This window comes from Canis lupus, chromosome 6 (genome assembly GCF_003254725.2).
Source record: "Canis lupus dingo isolate Sandy chromosome 6, ASM325472v2, whole genome shotgun sequence".
In the NCBI taxonomy this organism is placed as follows: Eukaryota; Metazoa; Chordata; class Mammalia; order Carnivora; family Canidae; genus Canis; species Canis lupus.
In genome coordinates, this window is record NC_064248.1 from 43,725,536 (window position 1) to 43,752,461 (window position 26,926).

The 26,926-nt window shown below is 36.5% G+C and overlaps 1 protein-coding gene across 4 annotated transcripts in view; it reads left to right on the top strand.

Moving 5' to 3' along the window:
• Positions 1-26,926, top strand: part of VAV3 (vav guanine nucleotide exchange factor 3) — a 352,019-nt gene that overhangs the window by 287,638 nt on the left and 37,455 nt on the right. For all 4 annotated transcript variants that reach the window (XM_025417450.3, XM_035717928.2, XM_035717929.2 and 1 more), the window contains exon 21: positions 22,380-22,445. In XM_025417450.3, the coding sequence (XP_025273235.1) occupies positions 22,380-22,445 (66 nt within the window). The remainder of the gene's footprint in view (positions 1-22,379; positions 22,446-26,926) is intronic.

Consider the following 26,926-nt stretch of genomic DNA (forward strand, 5'->3'; position numbering starts at 1 on the left):
CTCGATCTCACTACTCTGAGATTATGACCTGAGCCAAAATCAAGAGTTGGACACTTAACCAACTGAGTCACCTAGGCACCCCAATACTAGCAGATTTTTAGAATATAGACAATCATGTTGTCAATGAATAAACATTGTTGTTTCATTTTCTTGTAATGTCTTTTTTTTTTTTTATGTCTTTGTCCAGGTTTGGTAATAGTCTAACACTTAATGAATGGGGAACTATTCGTTTCTTTTAACTGAAACTTTCTTTTTCTGAAAGTTTTTATAGAATCAGAATTATTTTTTCCTGAAGTGTTTTGTAGAATGTTTAGGGGATCTGTCTAGGCTTGGAGATCCTTTGCAGGAAGATTTTTTTCCTTTTAATTACAGGTTCAGTATCCTTAGTGTATGTATGGCTGTCCAGGTTATCGATTTCTTTTTGAGTGAACTTTGATAATTTTGGAGTAGACTTTATAGTAGTGTCATCTCTTGTTTCTGATATAGGTAATTTGTCTTTGCTTTTTTTTTTTTTCCTTGATCAATCTAATTAGTTGGTTATGGATTTTACTGATCTCATGTGAGGTTTTATTTCATTGGTTCTATTTTTTTCTTTCATGTATCACTGATTTCTGCTCTGTTCTTTATCACTGCCTTCTTATTTGGGGTTTAATTTGTTCTTTTTCTAGTTTCTTAAGGTTCTCATTGGTCTGAGAATTCTCAGGCATTTAGTGCTGTAAATTTCTAAGTACTACTTTTGCTGCCTCCTAAAAATTTTTTGATATGGATTGTATTTTCATTTTTGTGTGTCTTGAAATACTTTCTAGTATTTTTTTTTTCACTTTCTTATGGGTTATTTAGAAGTGCATTATTTAGTTTCCAAATATTTAGGGATTTCCCAGATATTTTTCTTTTTTTAATTTTTAATTTATTTCCATATCATAACAAAATATAGTTTGTATGACTTGAATAATTTTAACTTTATTAAGAATTATTTTATGGCCCAGAATATGGCATATCTTGATTGATGTTCTTTGTACACTTGAAAATAATATGGGTTTGAGTTGTTTTCTTTTGTTTTTGTTTTTGTTTTTTTGCTTTTTTGGGTGGTGGGTAGGTTAGGATATTCTACAAATACCAATTATGTCAATGTAGTTGATAATGTTCAAATGTTCTGTATCTTTATTTATTGAGGATATAACCATCTATCTACCTCACCACCCTCCTATATTAATGTTTACAATCTTTGTATGTTCTCCACTCCTTCCCCTCTCTCATCTCTCTCCACATCTCTTTTATCATCAAATGCTTCTCATTGTACCTTTTAAATCACTCTCAGTGTATATCTTCCTCTGTCTCTGTTGTCACAGCCTAGTTTAAGCAACTGTTACATGGCATCTGAGATCACTTCCTAACTAATCTCTTCACTTCCAGAATTCACTTACCCTTGCTTCTGACCACACAGAATTCACATTTCTGAGCCTGAATGGAGGTATTTATGAATAAACACAGCTTAATCGTAACATGCCTTTAAGAAAAGCAGTAAAGTGTAGTTTTTAAGAACTTGCATTCAGGCAAGATTTCCTGGGTTCAGATTCTGGCTCTGCCAAGTTACTAGCTGCACAACTTTGGGCAAGGCATTTAACGTCACAGTGCCTCAGTTCACTCATCTATAAAATGGGGATAATAGTAGTATTCATTTTGTAGACTTTCCATTAGTATTGTAGGTGTTAATATATGTAAAGCATGCCTAGAACTCTACCTTGTACATAAAAAAAAATGTGTAAGGAACATTAGTTGTTATTGTCGTCATTCTTGTTATCACAAGAAAGGAATAATAAAGGGGAATTCGGTTCCAATTCTGCCTGGAAATAGGAATAAGAAGATAGGGCAGGAAGGTTACACAGAGGAGGCTCCAAGCTGTAGAGAACGGCAGGGGTGCATAGGAAGGATGAAGAACACAAAGCATGTGGATTTCTTGTAGACAGCCTATGGCTGGGCCCTGTTTTTTTGATTCATTCACAATCTCTGTCTTTTGGTGCATTTAGACCATTGACATTTGAAGTTGTTATTGAAATACTGGATTAACACCAACCTTACTCATTACCCTTTTTCTATTTGTTGCCCTTGTTATCTATGTCTCTTTTTGTCTTCCACACTTTTTTCTGCCTTTGGTGGTTTAAATTGATCATTTTATATGATTCTGTTTTCTTTTTTTAGCATATCTGTCGTACTTTTTTTTTTTTTCTTAAACCAGTATTAGCGGTTTCCCTAGAGGTTACTGTGTACAATTACAACTAACCTAACTCCAGCTTCAAATAACACTATACCACTTCCTCGGTAATGTGTGTGCCTTATGGTAACAGAATAGTCCAAGTTCCTCTGTCCTTTGTATCATCGCTTCATGCATGTCACTTATATATGAATATACATAGCATATATATTTATGTACATATTATGTAAATAATATATATAAGCATATATAGATATGAGCATATATATAGTTGAATATACTGTTGCTGTTATTCTTTTGAACAGTTCCCTGTTAGATTAATTATGAATAAAAATAAAATTTTTATTTTACCTTCACTTATTTCTTCTTTGATACTCTTCCTTTTTTCAAGTAGATCCAGGTTTCTGACCAATATTATTTTCATTCTCTCTAAAGATGTCCTTTAATGTTTCTTGCAAGGTAGATCTGCTTTGCCAACAAATTCATGTAATTTTTGTTGTCTGAGGTCTTGATTTGTTCTTCACTTTTGAATAATTTTGTTAGGCAGAGAATTTGAAGTTGGTAGCTTTTTCCTCTCAACACTTTAAATAAATATTTCACTCCACTCTCTTCTTGCTTGCATAGTTTCTGAGGAAAAGTCTATACATCTTTGTTCCTTTATAGGTGAGGTGCATTTGTTATTGTTTAACTGGCTTCTTGTAGGATTTTTTTTTTTTATCTTTGGGTTTCTGTAGTTTGAAATGAATATACTTAGGTGGGGTTTTTTGTATTTATCTTGCTCTCTTTTCTCTGAGCTTCCTGAATCTTGGGTTCAGTGTCTAGCATTAATTTGAGCAAATCTCGGTCATTATTGCTTCGGGTATTTATTCTCTTTCTTCTTCTGATATTCTTGTTAGGTGCATATTAATCTTGTGTAGTTTTCCACCAGGTCTTGAATTTCTGTGGTTTTTTTTTTTTTTTTTTCCCCTCTTAGTTCTTCACTTTGACAGTTACTATTGAGATGATCTCAAGGTCAGAGACTCTTTTCTTGGCCATGTCCAGTCTACTAATTAGACTGTAAGAAGCATTCTTCATTTCTGTTACAGTGTTTTTTTTTATCTCTAGTATTTTTGGTTCTCTGTTAGAATTGATACCTCTCTACTCACATTGCCCATCTATTCTTACATGATGATGCCCACTTTCTCCATTAGAGCCCTTAGCATATTAATTACATTTGTTTTAAATTACTGGTATGGTAATTATAATATTCCTGCATATGTGCTTCTGATGCTTTCTTTCTGTGTCTCTTCAAATTGTGTTTTTTTGCCTATGGGTATTCCTTGTAGTTTTTTTTTTTTCTTGATAGGCAGACATGATGTACTGGGTGAAAGGAGCTGCTGAATAGAGAGCTTAGTGATATGGTGAGATGCAGAAGAGGAGAAGCATTCTGTGGTCCCTATGATTAGGTCTCAGTCTAGTAATGAGCCTATGCCTCTGGACAATGAACTTCACAAGTGCTTTTTGCCAGTTTTGTTTTCTTGCTGCAGTGGTGGGACCAGAAGAGGAAAGTGAGCTAGAGTTGAGTATTTCCTTTCCCCAGGTAAGTTAGACTCTGATAATACCCTAGCAGGTCAGGCTTCCATTAACTAGTTTTTCCTGAGGGCATATCTTATTAAGAAGAGCAGAATGGGAACACCTGAGTGGCTCCGTGGGTTGAGCAACTGACTTGATTTCAGCTCAGGGCATGATCTCAGGGTTGTGAGATCCAGCCCTACGTGTGGGACTCCCTGCTCATTAGGGAGTATGCTGGTTTCCTTCTTCCTCTCCCTCTGCCCCTCGATCCTGCCCTCAAATAAACAAACAAGTCTTAAAAAAATAATAAAAGAGCAGAGTGCCTTTTCCCCTCCCTCTGTCAGGAGCTGGGGATTTTTCTTCCATATTTATTGTATGAATCTGGCCCAGCTCCTAAGGATAGTCTTACAATATTGTGGAGTTCCCCTATGACTGCTCCCCCTGGAGTGTTTAACTCTCAGAGTTGTAAGCACTGAACCCTCAGCAATTTGTCAATGTAAGTTGAGGTTTTCCTACCCCAGCACTGACACTGGATCCCACAGCAGTTCTGCTGGTGAGCCTCTGCTCTGGTAAGCTGTGACTCCCTGTATTTGCCAGTCTGTCTAATCCTGGGGGCTGAGGTTTGTCCTGTGTCCTCCCCTCTCTTATGGATCCAAGAGATGTTGATTTTTTTCAATCTGTTCATTGTTTTACTTGTTAGGCAGAGTGATGACTTGTAAGCTCTTTACATGAAGAACTGGAAGCTCAGTGTTCTTTTTACTAAATTATATTGCCTCCAATTCTTTTTAGATGATAAGAAAGACATTATTATTTGTCATTTCCTCTCAACAGCCTGGAAACATGAAGCTTTTCTGCTATGATGTTATAATGGCTTTGGAAATTCTCAGGAAAATTGTAAGATAAATGAGACTATTGTATGACAAAATGCACGTGTATATCTGTTGAGGGGATGATGGCTGATAGGAACAAGTAAGGCTAATATCTAGAACAGAGAAAAAACAATTAGCACATTTATTTCAGATCAGCGAATATATATTGAGTGTCAGCTCTATACCCACTACTCAGACACCACTCACATTTCAATTATCAACTCCAATTATTGGTTTGACATTTTGTCTCCTGTCTTTAGGAGATCCATTCATGCTTCCTGGGAGCTAGCAATATGTTTGAATTTTCAGAGATAATTTAAAGTTCATCAAATGTTTTCAACTAGGATGTAGCATGTATCAGAATTATCTTATGGGTACTTCTTAGCCAGTCAAAGGATTTTTTTAGGCATCAGATTCTAGCCTTATTGAAAGGAGCAGTAGCAGTATGAGAGAACCTGATTCAAGTCATGCGTCTGTAGCCTACTAGCTGTATGGTTTGGGTCAAGTTACTTAATCACTATGTGGCTTAGTTTCTTCATCTGTAGTAGGACAGGGGCTGGAACAGAGCTGTGCTCATAACTCTGAGTTATCTGGGGGCCTTGCAATAATGTCAACACACAACCCCACTCCCAGAGATCAGGGTACAATTGGTCTGGGTTCAGTAGAACCCTAGATAAATGTAATATAAGCCATTGACTAGGGTGATCCAATTGATTTCATGGAGTTATGACATTATTTCCAGCTTACTCATTGGTCATTTGTAGCAAACCAACTTATTAAGTGTAGCTGCAAGATAAGGTGTTACAATGAACTCAATACTTTGTGTCTGATAGTTACCAAATGGAATATTTCAAAGAACTAACGTGCAATTAAAATATACTCACCATAAACTTCATACTGAACTTGATAAAAATGTTTTCTTTGATTCAAAAGGTAGTTCACATCTTGTAATTCTCCAATGGGTATCATGATAAAATCTGCTTTTGTTTTATAAACTGTACGTATGGAAGGTATATGTCGGAAACTGGTCTGAATGTGTACTTGCTCTGTATATTTACTCAATGGCATGATTCAGGATGACATGTTTTAAAGATTTCTGAAAAAAAAATCTTTCCTCTGTATTGAGTCTAAATGTGTAAAGAATGTTGCTGTTTTGATCCTTTAAAGTTACAGGAGTTTGTAGGTTTGCGTTCAGTGGATCCATGTACATTCATTTGTTGATATTCATATTCAAAGAAGACAAGTACTTTATGATTTGCATCCTAAAGGGTGTGACTGCACTGGGGAGAGATATATATATATAAATATACACACACACAAACACACACACTTATAAATACACACACATATATTCTTGTGCGTGTGTGTATGTATGTATCTAATTGGTTCTGAGAAGATAGTTTTTAGGCACATCCTTTTTGGTTCCTGCCCAATTGATTTGGTCTCATTTGAGATTGCACATAATTAGTACCAGAAAAGTAAATTGTTTTTCTTTTCTGTGTTATTATTTAGGAAATTGTAGCTCATTTTGCTGAGTATCAGTTCCTGATTCTACCATCTATTGGCATCATGACCTTACATAGATCACTCTGTTTTATCATCTGTGAAATGTTTTATAAAGGCCTCAGTTTTATCATCTGTAAAATGCATACAGAATAAAATAAATGATATATGAAAAAGCCTAGGGCCCCAATGCTTATTAAATAGTAACACCTATTATTCATCTGTCCAAGTACTTTGTGTCTGACTTTGTGTCTTGTACCGGGACAATCACAAAAAAGACAGCTGGTTTCTAACCTTGTGTCTCAATGACCTAAGGAATGACCAATGCTCAGGATAGGGGATGAGTGGTTTCCATGTTGAGTTTTGAGTTAATCATGTTATATAATCATATTGTTACAAATATGTGTAAAAGTTAAATGCTAATCTATATTGGATAACAATATAGATTAATTATTGTGATGTCACAGTGGCTTTGCATTTGAATTTCAGAAATGATTTTTGTACTAGTTAAGTGCTTTGGCTTATTTGGAAATTTTCAAGAAATTATGCTTTTAAAACTAAACTGTTTTCCCCTCTGTTTTTTCAAGTGAGTCACTTCATTCATTAGTGTAGAAAGTTGGATTTTATTGTAGACTGTCATGTTTTCTACATACTCTGTGTCCAGAGAATACAAATTATCCTCCACTTTCTATCAGGAACTTTCTATGAATAGCTACTATAGTCTAGTCTGTATTATTATTATAACAACAGTAATTTCTAATGCTATCGAAGTGAGTGGGTATCTGCATTTTCATTATAACTTCTTTCAAACAATGAGTTGACAATTGAGCTGTAAAAATATTCTCTGTTCAGTCCTTGCATTGAAGGGATTCATTCTGGCAGCTTTTTCTTGTCGTCTCTGTTGTCTTCTCTTTCCTTGAAAGTTCCATAAAATTGTCTTCAAGTGAAATGAATGTAAAAGAGGAAATTGGCCATTTAGAGTACATTTCCTAATGCAGGTGTAAGGCATAGATTTTCCTGAGAGTAACATATGGAACCATTCTGATCGTGTCATTGGACTGATGATAAACCTGTTGCTTTAAAGTTGTTTCAGTATGTGATAATAAGGGCTTAGTAATGAAGGAGAACATCCTTCATGCTGAGAGAGACTATTCCTATCAGAAACTTTATTTACCCAGAAGAGATACAAATTATACTTATCAGAGAGGGAAAGAGAGCAAGAGAAAGAATCAAGCAAATATAAAATTATACCATGCCATCTATGGGGTCTTTTTTTTTTTCTTTTTACAGTAGAGAGCTTTATGTGTTTTTTTTCTTAGAATAAAGCTTATGAAACAATGAGGATCCTGTGTCCTATATCATGGGGTTTTATTTGCTCCATTGTCATTTATGAATCCCCAAATGTTCCACAGGGAGAATTCTGTAAGCTAATTGGAACCAAAAGGCAATTATAAGCAGTGGAACTGTAATCAGTGTGCCAAAAATATATATTTTTATCCATAATGAAAGTTAAATAACCTAGAAAATAGTTGTGATACTTCACACTTACAAATCATGCATCTACATGATCTTTATTCTAAGGAGTGAAAATGTTTTTACACACATTCTGATTAATTCACAGAAATCTCCATAAAGAGGGTAAATTAGAATTGTGGTTTTAAAGGGCCAGATTTATCATCCATCTATGTAAGGTGGCATTTGCAGAATTAAAATTAGACTCTTTTTTCAGACTTCTGATCTCCTGCCTTAGTTCTATACGTTAGACTCTCCTACCTTTGTTTTAGGAGAATCATTTATAATTTTTAACACCTCCAAAGAAAACATGTTTTAAAAGGCAGTTTAGTTCTTTTGTAGAATAATCAGGAAACACTGCATTGCTTTATGTAGAAGTTTTTGCTTTAATTTTTTTTTTTAACTCTGCCTTAAAGGAAAAACTGAAAAGTCAAAAAATAAGTTGAGCTTGGAGAGAATTTGACAGATTCTCTGGAGGGAGGCATTCCTATTCACAATGCCCCCAGAGGCAAGGAGCCTAGGGGAGGGGTGGCTCTTGACTTGGCCAGGTGCAAGAAGGTGTTAACTTCCCCTTTGCAAACCATATGAAACTTTTATGTAAATTCAGTTAATTAACATACAGTGTATTATTGGTTTCAGAGGTAGAGGTCAGTGATTCATCAGTCTTATATAACACCCAGTGCTCATTACATCACGTGCCTTCCTTTATGTCTGTCACCCAGTTACCCACCCCCCACCCATCTCCCTTCCAGCAAACCTCAGTTTATTTTCTATGATTAAGAATTTCTTATGGTTTTGTATCCCTCTCTGATTTTGTCCTGTTTTATTTTTTTCCTCTCTTCCCTATGATCGTCTGTTTTATTTCTTAAATTCCACATATAAGGGCAGCCCCGGTGGTGCAGCAGTTTAGCGTGGCCTGCAGCCTAGGGCATGATCCTGGAGACCCTGGATTGAGTCCCACATCAGGCTCTCTGCATGGTGCCTGCTTCTCCCTCTGCCTGTGTCTCTGCCTCTCTCTCTCTCTCTCTCTCTCTGTGTGTGTCTCTATGAATAAATAAATAATCTTTAAAAAATAAAAAAAAATCCACATATAAGTGAGATCATAGGATAAGTGTCTTTCTCTGATTGGTTTATTTTGCTTAGCATAATATCCTCTAGTTCTACCCATACCATTGCAAATGACCAGATTTCTTTTTTGATGGCTGGGTAGTATTCCACTATTTTCATGTTTGTGTGTGTGTGTGTGTGTGTGTGTGTGTGTGTGTGTGGTGTATACATATGTACCACCTCTTCTTTAGCCATTTATCTGTTGATGGACATCTGGGCTATTTCCATAGTTTGGCAATTGTGGAAATTGCTGCTATAAACATTGGGGTGCAGGTGCCCCTTCAGATCACTACATTTGTATCTTTGGAGTAAATTCAGTAGTGCAATTGCTGGGTCATAGGGTAGCTCTACTTTCAACTTTTTGAGGAACCTCCATACTGTTTTCCAGAGTGGCTATACGAGCTTGCATTCCCACCAACAGTGTAAGAAGGTTCTCCCTTCTCTGCATCCTCACCAAATTCTGTTGTTTCCTGACTTAATAATTTTACCATTCTGACTGGTGTGAGGTAGTATCTCATTGTGGTTTTGATTTCTATTTCCCTGATGCCAAGTGATGTGAAGCATTTTTTCATGGGTCTGTTGGCCATGTGTATGTCTTCTTTGGAGAAATGTCTGTTTATGTCTTCTGCCCATTTCTTGATTGGATTACTTGTTCTTTGCGTGTTGAGTTTGATAAGTTCTTTATAGATTTTTGTATACTAGCCCTATATCTGATAAGACATTTGCAAATATCTTCTCCCATTCTGTAGGTTGTCTTTTGGTTTTGTTGACTGTTTCTTTTGCTGTACAAAAGCTTTTTATCTTGATGAAGTCCCAATAGTTCATTTTTGCCTTTGTTTCCCTTACCTTTGGAGACCTGTCTAGTAAGAAGTCGCTGTGGCTGAGGTCAGATAGCTTACTGCCTGTGTTCTCCTCTAGGATTTTGAAGGATTCCTATCTCACATTTAGGTATTTCATCTATTTTGAGTCTATTTTTATGGATGGTGATAGACAATGGTCCAGTTTCATTCTTCCCATAAGAGACCCTTAATTATAGGAAACAAACTGAGGGTTACTGGAGGGGAGCTGAGTAGGGCATAATGTAATTGAGTGATGGGCATTAAGGAGGGCACTTGATATAATGAGCACTAGGTGTTATATGCAACTGATGAATCATTAAATTCTACCCTTGAAACTAATAATACTCTATATGTTAACTAAATTAAATTTTTAAAAAAATTTTTGAAAAAATTCCCTTTGCTACCATCTTAGCCTTAAAGCACAGTTGTAATGTTTGCACGCAATAGGTGAACCCTTGTCTTAGTTTACCATGTCAAGAAATTTTATTTCCCATATGCCTGCTATATTTAGCAGAGGCAACTATGGATAAAAGTATATATTTTTGGCACACTGATTACAGTTCTGCTGCTTATAATTGACCATTCAGATGGTCCCAGCACACTTTTTTAAATAGATTTCTTCATTCTAACCTGGAGAAAAAAAGTGGTTCATGTGAGGAGAAGCTTTTTCATAGAGGACATGTTTTTTCATACCTTTAGCTATTGATTCATATTTTACCTTATGTCTGAATTTTCCATTCTACTTCCTGTTCTCTTAGCTAAATCCTTGATGGTGGGATAACCTCATTTGATGTCTTCTCTTAACTGAAGAGTTTCTATCATAACACTTGTGTATCCTCATGGTCTGTTCATTCTTCTCCCTGCTTAGGTAGAGCAGTCAAGATAAGAACCATACTTTACATCTCTTTATCTCTAGAGCCTAGCATAGAATGAATAATTCTGTTCAGAGCTGCTATTTCTGTAATATGTTATTTACAAGTTTTCAAATTCATTGTTTATGAATTCAAATGATACTTTATGGTGTTATCTTAAAGACCATTAAAATATTCATTCATCTTGTCAGAGTTAAATTTATTCTCTCAGAATAGTCTTAAAGCTATTTAACCTTATGTCCTCAACTTCCTCATCTATGATATGGGGATTTTAATACCTAAGTGACTGACAAGGGTATTACAAAAATCATAGGAAGTAAACCTGAAAGAAAATTGAAAAGGAGGACAGTATATTGCTGCATAATGGCTCATGATTCTGAAAGATAAGCTCCATTTTCCAGAAGTGGGAAAATGATTGTTTTTAAAAATTTCATCGTACCCACGTTTAATATGAACAGTCCCACTAATACATGTAGGCTCATAGAAGACCACCCTGCCCTCCCAATTCCTATTCCAATTCTTGAAATTTCTTTAATCAGATATTAAACTTTTTACTTCTAATTAGACATAAAAGCACAAGTGATAAATTCTGAAGGGAATAGTTCATGTAAATAAACAGGGTAAAATCATGAGCCCTTTTGTCAGAGCCAAGTTAAATGAGGAAGGCCTAAGATGTCTCAAGCAGAGTGAAGAATAGGAAGGAAAATGAGACAGGGGTTTGCAGAAAACAAACTTTGCTTAGCGAATGGTTTGCTTGCTTGTGGACTCCACTGTAGGAACTATTGACCTTTTGTGTTGAAAGCCTTAAGCAGTCTCTCCTGTAACACAAGATCTGCCCAGAAACCTCTGAGGTCTGGGAAGGGAGGAACAGTGGAGTAGACTTTGCAGGTCTTTTCTCCTGCCGTCTCTCCCTGCCAAATCATTTCAAAGGAATCTTTTTCTTTGCTCTACATTAAGAGACTTTTCTAATTTCTTCTAGACCACACAGGAATATTAGCTACAATAGAATTTTCTGAAACTATGTTATTTTTTTCTCCTCATCTAAAATTCAGGTGCCAGGCTAATCAGAGGCAAATAACACAAACCAGAAGTTTTTGAAAGAATCAAATTTTTGTTAAGAAAACTGATTCTTGACACTGAAAGGCTCATTGCTTTGGCATTATAAACCATAGGATAAAAATCTCTGGGAACTGTGTTTTTCCCCGTCTAGAATCCTATCCCAGAGCATTTCCTTATGAAATCCTGAACTTGGTTTTTATTATCACAGGGATACCATTTTTAGGCATTGCTGGAGCATAGTTTCAAGGTGTTCTTTAGTTGACCTTGGCTTTGTGTCTGACTGCTTCTCACCACTTGCCTGTCCCTTGTTATAAAGTCAGGAGCAGCCACAGCAGAATTGAAATTGTGGATGTGCAGGGGTAAAAAGCTATGTGAAAGTAGCACAGCTTATTTGGAAGTAGTATGTCATGCAATCATAAGACCTTTATTTTGACAGGTGTTTACCTCAAAATATTGCGTTAAATTAGGGTGCCTAATTACAGGGAAAAAGAAACGGCAGAGCGTGGCTATAATAGAACAGGGAAGGCCCGGGAGAGATGATTATAGACGATAATAGACATTAGTGAAGGCCCATAAGAAACATTCTCCCTGGGTGATTGCCAACTGGCTTTGATTGAATAGATCAGAAACTGAGTTTGCAGGAATGTTTCCAAGTGTACAGACTGTATTGTGGGAATTGGCAAGCCTCCTGACAAAGTCGGTGAGGTCCTAATTGTTAACTCTCAAGATGGGCATTTTTGGTTAACAGCTCTTCACTTGTGCTTTTCCTGTGTTTGGGACAAGGCAAAATGTAGGTGATCACGTGCCTAGAGGAGGACACCGCTGTCTAAGGAGCACCCTGTTCTATTTCCCAATAGAAAGCAACATTATTAAGGGGACAGTTCTCAGGACTTCTGGTGTGGTACATTGTCTTCTGTTGTTTCATTACCATAGAAGCTGCATTCTCCCGTAGTTACTATAAATGTGTGTCAATCCAGAATACCTTCAGTGGACCACCAATCTGCAATTACATCTGATAGGACTGTTGGTTTGACACCACAAGTGGTTTCAGTAGAGTGTGCACAGGCATAGGCCCTCAAGACTTTGATCCAAATAATTTATAAAATTATAACGTATATTGGATTTTAATTATTCTTGGTAACCAGAATTCCTGAAGAGTGAATGAATGTAATTTCTAACAAGTCAATCTGTGTACCCTGGAAAATAGAGGACTTCACACCGAGGTAAATTGAAAGTCATTTAGGACCTGAAATGTCTTTATCTTCTATAAATAAGTGCAACCAGAGTAAATTACTTGACACATAATATCCCTAATTAAGAATTTGTGGATCAGTAGTGATAACTGACTGGAGAACTATAAGCAAAGAACTCTGGTGTTAAAAGAGACCTCAGAAATTCTTGGGTCAAAAAAGAAAATTGGGGGCCAAATCCTATCATTTCACTGGTGAGAATATTGAAGCCATAAAAGGTTAAATGACTTACTCAAGGATCAGAAGGGTAGGAATAGAACATCAGGCTCCTGTCTATCCATATCAAATTATTACCGCTTAAGTTTTTTTCTTTAGTCCAAAATTCTGCAAAAATCTATGAAAGTAACCAAAGCAAAAGCTAATTAAGGAACCAACATAATCTGAATGAGATCCTTGAAGATCATAACCATGTTTAGTCATTCTTAATCTCCTAAGTATATAGCATAATGCCTCATACATAACAAGTAGTCAGCATCCTTTTCAATAAAGCATTAATTTTGTTCTTAGTAGAAAAGTGAATTCTTTAAAAATAATGCTGCCACGAGCATTTGATGTATTTGGTGCTATTACTCAGGATATCTCCTTTGTGATACATAAGATTAAAATCACCAAGGGTAAGAAAACATCCATTAGTTGCCTGCCAGGATTAGAAAAAGAAATATCTGTATTTTGGAACTTTGTCAAGCTGGTTTACTTTTTGGGTTATATGGCCTCTCCTCAAATAGGATTTCTTCCAAGAGCAGTAGATCCTTGTTCTTTCCAGATTTTGTATTAAGTAACCACTTGGGATTAGATTTACCTGCATTCAGATTGGTTTTTGCTTGCTAAGTTTTTCTTTCATCCAAAGTATCCTCTTGTTTACTTCACAAGAAACACAGTTATAAAATTTTGATATAGGACTATATCACGTACAATATCTTACCTAGTGAGACCTTAGTGGAAAAGCCTCAAGACACCCAAAACTAGATTGTTCCTCCCTTCCCTGCTAGACAAATCCAGAAACCCCACAGAATACATTTTTTTGGATAATAAGAAAAATGTTCTGCAAAAATCTCATTCTGCTATTATATTCATCTCACACATAGTAAGCGTAGAAATATGGCTTATGGCTCTTTAGTGGGTTTTCTCTTAGTGTACATCACAATTTTTAATTTTTTTTTTTTTTTTTAGTTTTTGACACTTCTTTCTGCCAAAATCTCAGTGATGTAGTAAACAAACAATTTTTTGTGTATTCAGAAAACCCATCAATTATAATTGAGGCTTTTGTCATATGTTTTGATAACTTGTTGCAGTTATAAACCCTTATAAATCAAAGTTAAATTTAATTTCACAGATCCTGGACCAAGATACAAGTGTTTTTTGTTTTTTTTTAAGTTGTTTGGAATTCTAAGCCTATGACAGCCACTTAACTACAGATGAACTAGGTTAGGAATATGAATTTTATATAGGCTTTTGAAAAACTAGGAGTTTATGCATGGGACAAAAGTTAAAAATTCTATTCTCTTTTAACTAGCAAATGAAAAAAGTGGTTTTATTCTTCTCTGTGTGTATGTGCATGAATATTTTGGAATTCATTGTAATGACCATTCAGTATAATCCTATGCAGTTATGCTTCACAAATTTTCAAGTTGTTCATGGGTTGAAAAATGCACATCTTACTCATTGTATACAAAGCAGTTAGCGACAAAAGAATATGTGTACTTGCAAGAAAACATTAACATATTTGAGATAAATGCTATCTAAATATAGTATTTCGGGACGCCTGGGTAGCTCAGCGGTTGAGCGTCTGCCTTTGGCTCAGGGCGTGATCCTGGAATCCAGGGATCGATTCCCGCATTAGGCTCCTTGCATGGAGCCTGCTTCTCCCTCTGCCTGTGTCTCTGCCTCTCTCTGTGTGTCTCTCATGAATAAATTTAAAAAATCTATAAATAAATAAATAAATAAATAAATAAATAAATAAATAAATAAATGTATTATTTCTTGTTCAGGTGAAAGTTATATATGAGAGTATGTTTCTTGTGGCTTAGCAAATTTGTCTAAATATAAGGAGGATGGTGAGATTATTGACTGGGCTAGGTATTTCTATTTTAATAATACATGAATAGCCAACAAAATAGTAGAAGTGATAAAAGTGGTTGGAAGGAATCAAAAAGCAGTATTGTGGAAAAAATAGAAAATAGTTATTTTTAGCAATCATCAAATGTTTTTAGACATGTTAATTCTTTAATCCTTTATTACCCCTTAAGGCATGTTTGGCAGATGTTGTCATCATATTTGTTTTACCATTGAAATTTGCCTAAGGTTACACAGGTTTTTTTGTTTTTGTTGTTTTGTTTTTGTTTTTGTTTTTGTTTTTGTTTTATGGCAGAGCCAGAAATAGATTTCTCTCATAGCAATTTTCTGTGTTTTCCAAGAACTAGCCCTGATGTATAATTAACTGATAACAATGGTTATAATATAGTGGCAGCTGCTCCTTACCAAAGGTTGATTTCAGACAGGGTCTTTGTCCTGGTCTTCCCTCCTTTTCCTGTCCTTTGGTTCTATTGCATCTACTCACACCTGTCCGAATACTTCTAAAAATAGTGCTTGGTGCAAGCTATCCATCATCCATTCATCCATCTGGTCAATAAACTAATTTGTATATTTGCCTGTATTCCCATAATTCATGGCTTCCCTGCAGGTCGTCTTCCCCACATACCCGGGCTGTGCATTTCTGACAATGAGAGAGGACTGGGTAAGGTGACAGGTGCTCTGGCCATTCCCCATGTGGGATGAATTGCTTAATAATCTCCACAGCACCTTCATGCATACGTTGAAAGTGTTTAGGGCATTGTAACTTGGGAAAATTTCCAATCCCTCATAAATAACCATTAATCTTCCCCTTTTAAATTCAGCTTTCCACATCTGTTTCAAATTGTTCAGTGCTATTGCAGGAGTGCATTAAAGCTCCAATCCAGGTGGTATTAAGGGGATAAATGAGCCACAGGGAAAAGACACTGTATTCTTCTTAAAGCAATTCTTCTCCTTTTTTTTTTTTTTTTTTTTTTTTTTGCAAAGTCAGGAGCCAAGCAATTTATGATTAAGATTTTTGGAGGGTATGCTCTGTCATTTTAAGCCGTCCTTGTCTATGAGTTTTAAAAAAGCAGTTTTAGCTCTGCCATACTAGCGTGCATTGTTTTTCTCTGTATAGGTAGATTGTCAATACCATTTCTACCAGCAAATTTAATGTTGTTTTAATTCATTATGGTTTACTGTGGATTTTTATTGGAGAAAAATGAAAAATAGTTATAATCTAAGGCTAGTCAGAAATAAGGAAGTGTCTGAGTATGCATTTGTATTTGTGATGTTCAAGAATTTCAGTGAAGTTATCAATAATTTTAGTTTGATAGATTTTTCTCCAGGAAGCAACTTACTTTTTTCAGGACAGAAGGCATTATTTTATGAATTATTATTTAATATTATTTTGCTTTGTATCTGCTCGATTTTATTTAATGAAAATTATAAAGGTACATTTGTTCTTACCATATATAGCCCATAACTTATTTACTCAGATACTTTCCAAAAAAAATATTTTCATAAGAATGAATCAACCTGTACTGTTAGATTTACAAAAGTCTCATCACATAATAAAGAGAATGCCCTGCAGAATAAATGCATATAAAGATAGTACTGTGTGGTACATCAGATGACATGTAACTATGAAAGAGGAACGTTTTCAGATTGACCTTGAAGATGTTAAGGGACTCACAAGAACAAATATTAGGCCGGGGGATAACTAAAAGATTTCCTATCTCTGGCATTTGTAAGAGGCCTACAAGGAATGACACATTGATTATCTGACCCAGAATACAATGCCCACACAGGAATGCAAAGAAGAAAATTCAGCTGCATGCCTCTCTCGTCAAAGTTAGTAAAAATTTCATAGATAGATCATCACATAAAGTGCACAGAATCATTGGCTTTGCAAATGGTTTATTTCAGAGCTACAGTCTGCTGTTCCATCCACGCATAGGGGATTGGCAGCTGTTCCACCCATTAGCATTAATGAATTATCAATGTACATCCCACACACATCCACCAGGGAAGCAAAGACACTCCTCCTACACATTACTTTGTTTTTTAATCTTCCAAATGTTGTAGGATGGTTATTACCTTAATAAGTGGAAAATCATTGAATTCAGCACATATTATCTCCCGTAGCTAAAAACTGACATCTCATAGGAATAAGTGAGGAAATGCAGTTTTATTCATCCTTTAAGATATGTTAGATTATCCCTCACCTCTTTGTCATCTAAGGGATGCCTAAGACCATTAAAGAAATGTAACCTGCACTGCTAAGGCATTTCATTAAGGAAAAAACAATTCAGCATGACGTTTGTAGTGAAAACTTCCCCCTCCTGAGAAAACTCCCAATAGTGTTCTTGAAATGTAGTGAGAAAGAAAAGATTTTTTTTTGTTTTGTTTTTAAAGATTTTATTTATTCACAAGAGACACAGAGGCAGAGACACAGGCAGAGGGAGAAGCAGGCTCCCGGAGGGGAGCCCGATGTGGGACTGAGAACTTGACCCCAGGATCTCGCCCTGAGCCACCCAGGTGTCCCAACAGACTGGTTTTTGATACAGTAACCATATGACCTGGTTTACCTCCCACAGCCCCAATTTATACCTTTTGTCCTGCCATATTATTAGTCACTACCCTTTCCTCTGAAAAGATCCTGGTTTGAACAGAAAATTGAATGTTTACCCTAGCTTTAGGACATTTCTCATACAACCATGCCTCTTCCTCTTCTGTCTAAGACAGTTACAGATCCCATTCATGCTGTTAAGATAGAACCCTTGGTTCTATAAGGGAGAAACAACCGGGAAGGTAGACTCATCCGTGCACCTTCAGAAGTTATAAAATTCCTTAATGTGTCTCTAACCTCACATTCTTTGTGTTCCCACCTCCTTTTCTTTTTCTTTAAAGATTTCATTTATTTATTCATGAGAGACACACACACAGAGAAAGAGAGAGAGAGAGGTAGCGACACAGGCAGAGGGAGAGGCAGGCCCCATGCAGGGAGCCTGATATGGGACTCGATCCCAGGACTCCAGGATCACGCCCTGGGCTGAAGGCGGCACTAAACCGCTGAGCCACCCGGCCTGCCCTCCCACGTCCTTTTCCCTGTTTTGTGCATTACCTTCTTCAGCGCACTGCTTACTTCTATAAAATGTCAGCAATAGGCCAAGCAGTGCCGCTGTGAGAATATTCTCCTATATAGAAACAGTTCGATTCTTTTCTCAGTGCTTGACTGTGTGAAAACAAAGGGTGGTATATTTTATTCTTTTCAATTAAGAGGAATTTAAGGTCATGCTGCTCACTGACATGTGACTATGAGATTGAGAAGTACCCCAAATTACAAACATTCATTAAATCCTATGCATTTGGCATTCTCTTGTAAAAAATGACATTGTTCCGGATTTTAAAAATTTGGCCTAGTGCTGGAGAAGGCCATCTAGAGCAATAGTGACCTGCATGTGGCAGCATGCTACTAGTAGTCTGTGGAGGTGCCGCAGGACAGAGTGAGATTAAATCTGCACTTGCATTTACAGAAGAGATGACGGGGTAGTAATGTGTGAACCACGCTCTGGTGGCGAATAATGAAAGGATCGATCTAGAAGAGGGACCCGTGTCGGTTTTGTTCTAGGGAAACAGGTGCTATTATGTTGGCCAACATGCGCTGCCAGGAAACACCACTGCTTCTCTTGAACTCTGCTTTCCAGAGATGAAGACCATTTGTTCTTTTCTGATGAATGTGGATTGACAGTTCACCATTCGTAGAACAGCTCTTAATTTTCCAACTTGTTGCCTCTCCCCTGCAAAATAGACTGACTTCCTTTAGTGTGCTCTCAGAGGTCTTATCTTAGTTTTTAAAAGCAATCACCCTTACCTCTTCCTCTTCTGAGCTTCCTTTCATGTACGGTCCCCACCCACATACCCATATACGTTGTACTCAAGTAGCTTTGCAGTTGGTCTCTGCAGAAAGGTCCGGCTAGGTGTAAAGTCCCCAGATATCATACCGATTTACTTATACCTCAGTGTCATGCTGAAAAGACATAAAGCACTCAATGCAGTTGAATGAGAATAGCACTGCATTCCTACCTTATAACCACTGTGTTCTCAATACCCTCTAGTCTCTGACTCTCCTCCTGGTGCCTCCTTCCTGCCTCCTACTTAGACTTATTCCTGTAAGTTCTATCTTTTATCATTTTCTGTCTACATTTCCTTCTATGATCGCCTTGTCCCATTGATTTGAAGTTTCCCCTCTGTATAATTGCTGTCTGCATTTGGGTTATGTGTTTGGATGGCCTATGTGATCACCCCCATCCTTGACTTTCCCCTATTCTTCAACTCCCATGCTCTTCTCTTCCTCACCCACTCCCCAGGCAAGCCCCTAGACTCTAGTGCCGTAATGTCTCCCAACATCCCAACATCGGTCCCCCCTCCTCCCTTACCATGACACAATTCTCTAATGATACTCTCACCTACCAAGCCTTGCCCACCTACAAGCCAGCTTGCACACTGATGCCAGTGTACTTCTTCTAAAGCACATACCCCCTTCACTGAAATCCCCTCACCAGTGATAAAGGGGCCACCTTTTACCTCTATGTCCCTCCTTCCTCCTTATGAGTCTAATGTTGTGTAGAAAGGCAGTGCCAAGCTCTGAAGTTGGAACATCTGAATTTGAACTCTGGTTCTGTCAATTGCTAGCTCTGTGATCATGGCGTGATCATTTAACTTCCTCACCTATAAAATGGGGACTGTGATGGGCGTACTGCAAAGGATCACTGTATGGATAATGAAATGCACAGAGCGGTGGGTGCACTAAGTGTAAGCCATTATTAGATTCTGCTTGTGTTTCCTATGTACAACCTACACTTTCATGCCCCTATGCCTTTCTTATGCTTTATTTTGTCTTCAGAATGTTCCCCTCCATTTCCATCTCTGTGTGTTCAAACCCACATTTTATATTCATGTGCCCCCCTTTCCATGTAGCTTTCAGGCAAACCCCTAATACTGAAACCACCCTTCCAATTTCCATAGCCTCTCCTCTGCACCTAACAGTATTTATTTAGTCTTTTCCATCTTGTATAAAATTATGTGCATACCTGTCTTTGCTCCAAAAAGATAGGGGGAAACGGGAACTGGTTTATGAATTTTTGCATTTTCCTAAGTGCCTAACCAAATTAATATTAGATGCTGTATTTGTTGAATAAATGAATGCATATTCTACTTGTTCATTTACCTTTTTTCTGATATGTGAGTACAGTATAGTTTTAGAATCTTGCCCAAACAAACATCTTCTCTTTGCTTGGTTATTTAATTGAACCCCACCCTTCCTCTTCTTTTTTCTGTCATTTCCCTTCCTCTGGCCCTTCCCCCTTTCCTGCTACACTTCCCCTCCCTCTTTCCCACTGCCCTGCTGCCCCTTCCCATTTTTTCTTTCTCTCCTTCCTCCTCTTCATCCTTTTCTTTAATTAATTCTTTAATTCACTTTGTGAAATTTGCCTTGGGCACAAAAGGATACTGTTTCTAGAGGGAAATATTTGCTGATAGTTTTTTGTTACTTTTCTTTGTCAAAAATAACTGAGCATGTAACATCCAGTCATAATGCTATTTACTCATCTCAACTACTGAGAAGAAGCAATTATTAAATAGTAAATAAAAATAAGCCCAATTTTTGGGCAAGAAGACAATCTCCCAAGAACTTTTTAATTACATGTTGTGATTGTTGCAGTGTGGGTTTTTTTAATGTATTTTTTTTTTAGTTTGATTTGCCAACGTCTAGTATAACACCCAGTCCTCATCCCGTCAAGTGCCCCCCTCAGTGCCTGTCACCCCATTCCCCCCGCCCACCTCCCTTTCCACTACCACTTGTTTGTTTCACAGAGTTAGGAGTCTCTCATGTTCTGTCACCCTTTCTGATTTTTTCCATTCATTTTCTCTTCTTTCCCCTATGATCTCTTTCCCTATTTTTTATATTCCCCATATAAGTGAAACCATATAATATTTGTCCTTCTCCGATTGACTTACTTCTACTCAGCATAATACCCTCCAGTTCCAGTTTGAGTATAGTTGGTCTTTCTGCAAAAGGGAAACAATTGTAGGTTTAGTGTCATCTGATTTTGTGTGTGTGAAGTAAAACAGAATGTTACGTTGTTTCAGGTGTGCAACATAGTGTTTTGACAGGTCTGTATGTTCTGCTGTGCTCACCGCAAGTGTACAAGCGTAGCTACCATCTGCCACCATACAACACTGTTACAGTACCATTGACTGTACTCCCTATGCTGTACCTTCTGTTCTGGTGACTTACTCATTCCATAACTGGAAGCCTCTCTCTCCTACTCACCATCACCCATTTTGCTCATGCCCCTAACCCTAACCTCTTTCCCCTGGAAATGACCACTTCTCTGTATTTATGGGTTCTGCTTTTTGTTTATTCATTTTTTTTAGGTTCTGCATATAAGTGAAATCATATGGCATTTGTCTTTCTCTGTATGACATTGCATTTAGCATAATACCCTCCAGACCCACCCATGTTGTCACAGATGGCAAGATCACATCCAGTTTTTATGCTTTAGTAATATTTCATTGTATGCATATACCACATCTTCTTTGTTCATCTATCAAGAGACATTGGTTTGCTTTCGTATCTTGGCTATGGTAAATAAGGCTGCAGTAAACACAGGAATGCATATGTCTTTTCAAAGTAGTGTTTTTGTTTTCTTTGGGTAAATATGAGTAATGGAATAACTGGATCATATGGTACTTGTATTTTTTAATCTTTTGAGGAAACTCAATACTGTTTTCCACAGTGGCTGTACCAATTTACATTCCCTGATGAAGTTTTTTAGAAGAGAATTTGACCAAAGATTTTTAAGAATAAATTCTTAAGCTTTTTTTTTTTTTTTTTTTTTTTTTTGGTCTATTTGGCACTTAAGTTTTCCTTATTCTGCTTGTTTCTTCCCTCTTTTCTCATTTACAATGTCATTTTAACTTACAGTCCTTTCCTCCAACACCTTGACTGTCTAGTGTCACCTATCCTATCCTTTCTCCTAAATCTGAAAACCACCTAAAACTTCATATCATGTTTCCACAAGTCTTGAAATGCCTCCTATCTTGTTGGAGGAATGTTCTTAAGAGTTCTGTTAAAGATACCAATAGCAACCATTTAAATCCCATTTCTAATTAATTGTGAGCATGCACAAAACCAGTGTATGTTCTTGTATTAGCGAATATAAAATAGATCAAATATGCGATTATCTCTATATTGGATTGAGGAATGTAAAGTTAACAAGATTGAATCATAGTTTAGAAAGTCAAACTTGAATTCTTATTTCATAATTACCATCTGAAACAAACAACATGTAAAGTTTAATAATTGTACAACCTCTCTGCTTCTGCTTTTCTTTCCTGAGCCATAGTAAATAACTTCATGTTTAGGACTGGATAAAACGTAACTTATTCTGAAGATTCTGAGTAATGACACTATGTACACAGCATTACGAGATTATCATTTGTAGTAAATGGGTTCTTAAATCTGTTATTTTTTCCCCCTAATTTAGGGTAGAAATTTAGCATCTGGAGAGGTTGGATTTTTTCCAAGTGATGCTGTCAAACCTTGCCCATGTGTAAGTATGAGGATTTTCTTTCCATTTTTTTCTGGGTTTGATGCTTTAATTAATTGTGCAAGAATGTACAAAGGATATAGTCTTGTCCATAATTTTATTAAATTTTTTCTGGAGGGATTATATTTCAAGTTTGAATATATGGTCAATATTATTAAAATTCTAAAACCCTCATGATTCCGTTGTCAGAAAATATTTTTAAATGATATATACAAGGAGAAAATTGAACTTAGTAGAATTAACAAAATGGTCTACAAGATGTTAGAAAAAATAAAGCTACAGATTAGATGCATTTTCCCCTTTTCCCATAGAGGTGAGAATGGTAGGCTCTCATCTATTCCTAGTCATTTGGGGTTATAGAGAGATACTACACTTCAGCTAGTGTGTTTGAAAGCATAATAGCATGAAGTCCACAGATTCTTCAATCAAATCTCTAAATACATTTTTCTGTGCTTTCATTTGTCATTTTGTTTACTTAATGTCATAATGGCATTTTCTGAAAACATCAAACACATTAGCTAGAAACAAGGAGAATGAATGAGCATTTACTCAAATATTATGGAGGAGTGTAACATAAGATGTACTTTTTGGTGTTATATTAAATTTATAAATTTCTGTTTAAGGTGACATTATTTTATCATAAATTAGAGTTTAGGGTGGATTTTTCTATGAAACTTTTGAAGTTCTTGATTCAAAGTAAATGAGATTCCTATAGTAATATAATGGAGTTGATGGTTAAAAAAAAAGCCCTCATATTATCTTAATTGCTATATTTCAATCCTTCCTAGATTTACAAACTGGACATTCTTTTTTTTTTAAGATTTTATTTATTCATGAGAGACAGAGAGAGAGAGAGAGAGAGAGAGGTAGAGACACAGGCAGAGGGAGAAGCAGGCTCCATGCAGGGAGCCTGACGTGGGACTCCTGAGTCTCCAGGATCACACCCCACGCTACAGGTGGCGCCAAACTGCTGCGCCACTGGGGTTGCCCTGGACATTCTTTTTGATAGCAATGTCAGCCACCCTTGATTCAGAATGTAGTCTGTAGATTAATTTACTGTATGTATTGCAGCTTCGTTAATTTCAAAAGCAAATCAAATAAAAAAGAATTTGCTATTCTGTTCATTCTGTGATCTAATATCACCTGTTTATATCTAGTAATCCTAGAAAATTGTTGAACTTTGATACCACTCTAATTATGTAAGGAAAATGAGTTTTTAGTTAGTTTTCTCTTATTTGTATGAACAAGATTCAGGCTTCCTATGCTTAAAGCAATGATATTTATATGTAGGCAGGAAGCAGGAGATTATACATTCTAACATTAGGTTGTTTGGGAACCTAAAGACATCAAATCAAGAATATCAAACATTTTATGTATAAAGTTCTATTATCTTTTTTACAGCCTCTTGAATATGGCATGAAATGAACATTTGAAATTTTATTTTTAGGAAAATTCTGGCACATAGCAGGTATTTAATACATTTTGTTGTATCAATGAACTAAAGGGTTAAGAAGCAAGGAAAGTTCCTAGCCGAACCTAAGTAATTAACAATAGTAGGTACTAATTGTATCAGCTTCTATTGAATGGTATTTGGTGACTCAGTTACTAGAAGGAAAAGTATGTTCAGAATTTTAAGCTCTAAGGAATTATAGAGGAACACATAATTATGGGTGGGAATACTAACTAAAAATGACTTTTGTAGCTCAAAGTTCATAAATAGTTATTAAAGTTTTAGTGGTGACTTACTAAAATTATAGATGCATTTGTTAGTTTAGGATAAGCTAGATAAAGGTAAGTAGGAGAGAGTGGAGGGGAGGATATGTTGAAGGGGTTTGGAAGATAGTATCTCTTGCCCCTGGGGTGTACTGTTTACCAGGGGTCCATGAGTTGTGCAGAATATTCCATTCTGAGCTCAAAAATTATTCTTTAGTATATGCTGTGCCAGTCTCTTTGAAAGTTCTGAGATACACAGATAGAAAGTTAGAACTGAGGAAAATGCAGAAGGAATATAAATGAGACCATTTCATTTTGGTAGTATGGTAACTGGAGACAAAGTCTGGAACTACAGCACAGAGCAAAGTTGGGTAACTCTGTGACTCAGGCGTCCTCAGTGGGTGAACAAGAAGAAAACAATTCCACAGAAGAAGATATGCCTATCTTCATCTTGGATCTGGGTTAGGAAGAAAAAAAGCAGTCTCCCCTAAAATTCCTAGCCTTAGATCCAAAAATCACCCAGGTGTGGGGCTGGAGTTCATACCAACTCTGTGACTGAAATAAGTCTAAGCTAGAAACTGTTTATAATGATTCCACATTGTGTTTACAATACAAATACAGTTTGTCTCTGGATTGGAGCCTCTTTGCACAAAGTCCTTAATGGACTTAAAGTCCTAGGGAATAGAAGTTCACAGTATGGGATCATCAAATTCATGATTAAACCATCTTAAGCAAACTTCAGAAAAAATAAAATTCATAATTACATACACAAAGACAGCAGATTGTGTAATTATCAGTTGCCAAGGTCAAATTTTTGTATTTAATATGGTTGAAGAAATAAAGAATAAAAGTCTAAGAACAGAACAAACCACTGTCCAAATTTCTTGCATCTATTTCACAAAGAATCAGAGTAAGTGAAATGAAAACTTTAATGGAAACATTACCTGACATATTAGATACAGTTGGGTAGAAAATTGGAAGACAAAGCTGAAGAAACTTCTCAGTAACTAATCTGGAGAGTCTAAGAAATGGAAATCTAACAGAGAATGGAGTGATAAAAGTTCAAATGCATGTTATTTAAGGAGCAAATAGAGATAGTGTGAAAAGACCATATTCAAATAAATAATGGCCAAGAATTTTCCAGAACTTCTGGGAGAACCAATCTCAAGAGTCAAGAAGACTATATAAAATTAATCAACACGTAGACACATTTTAGTTCATTTCAATGGCAGAACATCAAAAACAAGGAGAAAATACTAAAACCAACTTTAAGAAGAATACAGATTACCTATAAAGCGTTGATGATTTCACTCATAGCTAACAGTAGGAGTAACGGAGGCAACAAAAGTTTTCACTTCCAGTAATTGTCAAGTAGCCCCTATTGAATCAAGCCTCCACAGAAAACAATTACAGATTCTGGGCGAGGTATGAAAGCACCAGCTAAGAGAAGGGGTGGCGCTAGGTTAGTCGCTGGCTTAGGACCGCATCCTGGGCTGCACCATGTAGCGTAGCTAAAATTCAGATAGAAACCGCAGAGTATCACTAGCTTGAAGAAGCAGAGTTTGAAGGAAACACAAAGTAGAAGGAGAGACAGGAAATCTCAGAAAGGCAAGTGTCAGGGAGGGAGGAACCTCAAGTTCTGTGTATAAACTTTGCCTCAGTTTGGCTGCATAGTGCCAACTCCCAAGTAGCTCAGTTTAGGCTAAAAGAACAAAACTGAGAATTCATCTGTCTCTCACTACAGGGGAGATAGTTTGCAGTTGGAGTTCAACCAAGTTAACTGCCTGCTTTAAGAAAAATCACACTCTTTGTAGAAGCATCACAGAATTCAGAGCTTCTACGGCGTATTATTCAAATTGTCTAAGATACTATCCCAAACTACTCAATATGTAAAGAAAGAGAAAAACACAAATTATACTCAAAAGAAAAAGCTGTCAAAGGAGAACAACCGTGAGATGTCCCAAATTATAGAATTGAGGAAAAGGTTTTTAACGTAGCTATGATAACTGTGCTCAAGGACATAAAGGAAAGTATGTTCATAATAAATGCACAGGAAACCTCAACAGAGAAATAGAACCAACTACTAAAAAGAACCAAATGGAGATTCTATAGTGTGAAACTTTGACATTTGAAGCAATAAGAATATGTTCAAAGTTTCGAAAGGAAATTAGTCAACTTAGGAATCTATCTTTCCTCCATAGGGATAAAGTAATGACATTCCTAGCCAAACACAGAAAGTTCACCTCTAACTATCCCATCTACCTCATATAAGATGCACTTCAGGAAGAAGCACATATCTTTTTTTTTTTTAACGATTTTATTTATTCATGAGAGACACAGAGAGAGACAGAGACATAGGCAGAGGGAGAAGCAGAAGCAGGCTCCCTTTGCAGAGCGTGATGTGGGACTCGATCCCAGGAACTAAGATTATGACCTGAGCCAAAGGCAGACACTCAGCCACTGAGCCACCACCCACCCAGGTGCCCCAGGAAGCATGTATCTTATATGTATTATTTTATATACATGCTTTATGTCCAGTCAGATATTTTTTAAAACCGTATGACCCTAGCCAAAATTTAACAATGTAAACAGCCTGTGATGAAGGTAGAAAACGGCATTAGGGAAAAATGGTCAAAGATGAGAATATATTCAAAGATAGGAAATTATACAGAAAAAAATTATCTATTGTCTTATATAAGAAAAGGGCCCAAAAAAAGAAGTGGGGAGGGCCCCATGACAGATGGAAAAAGATAGGATCCCACCCTCAGTAT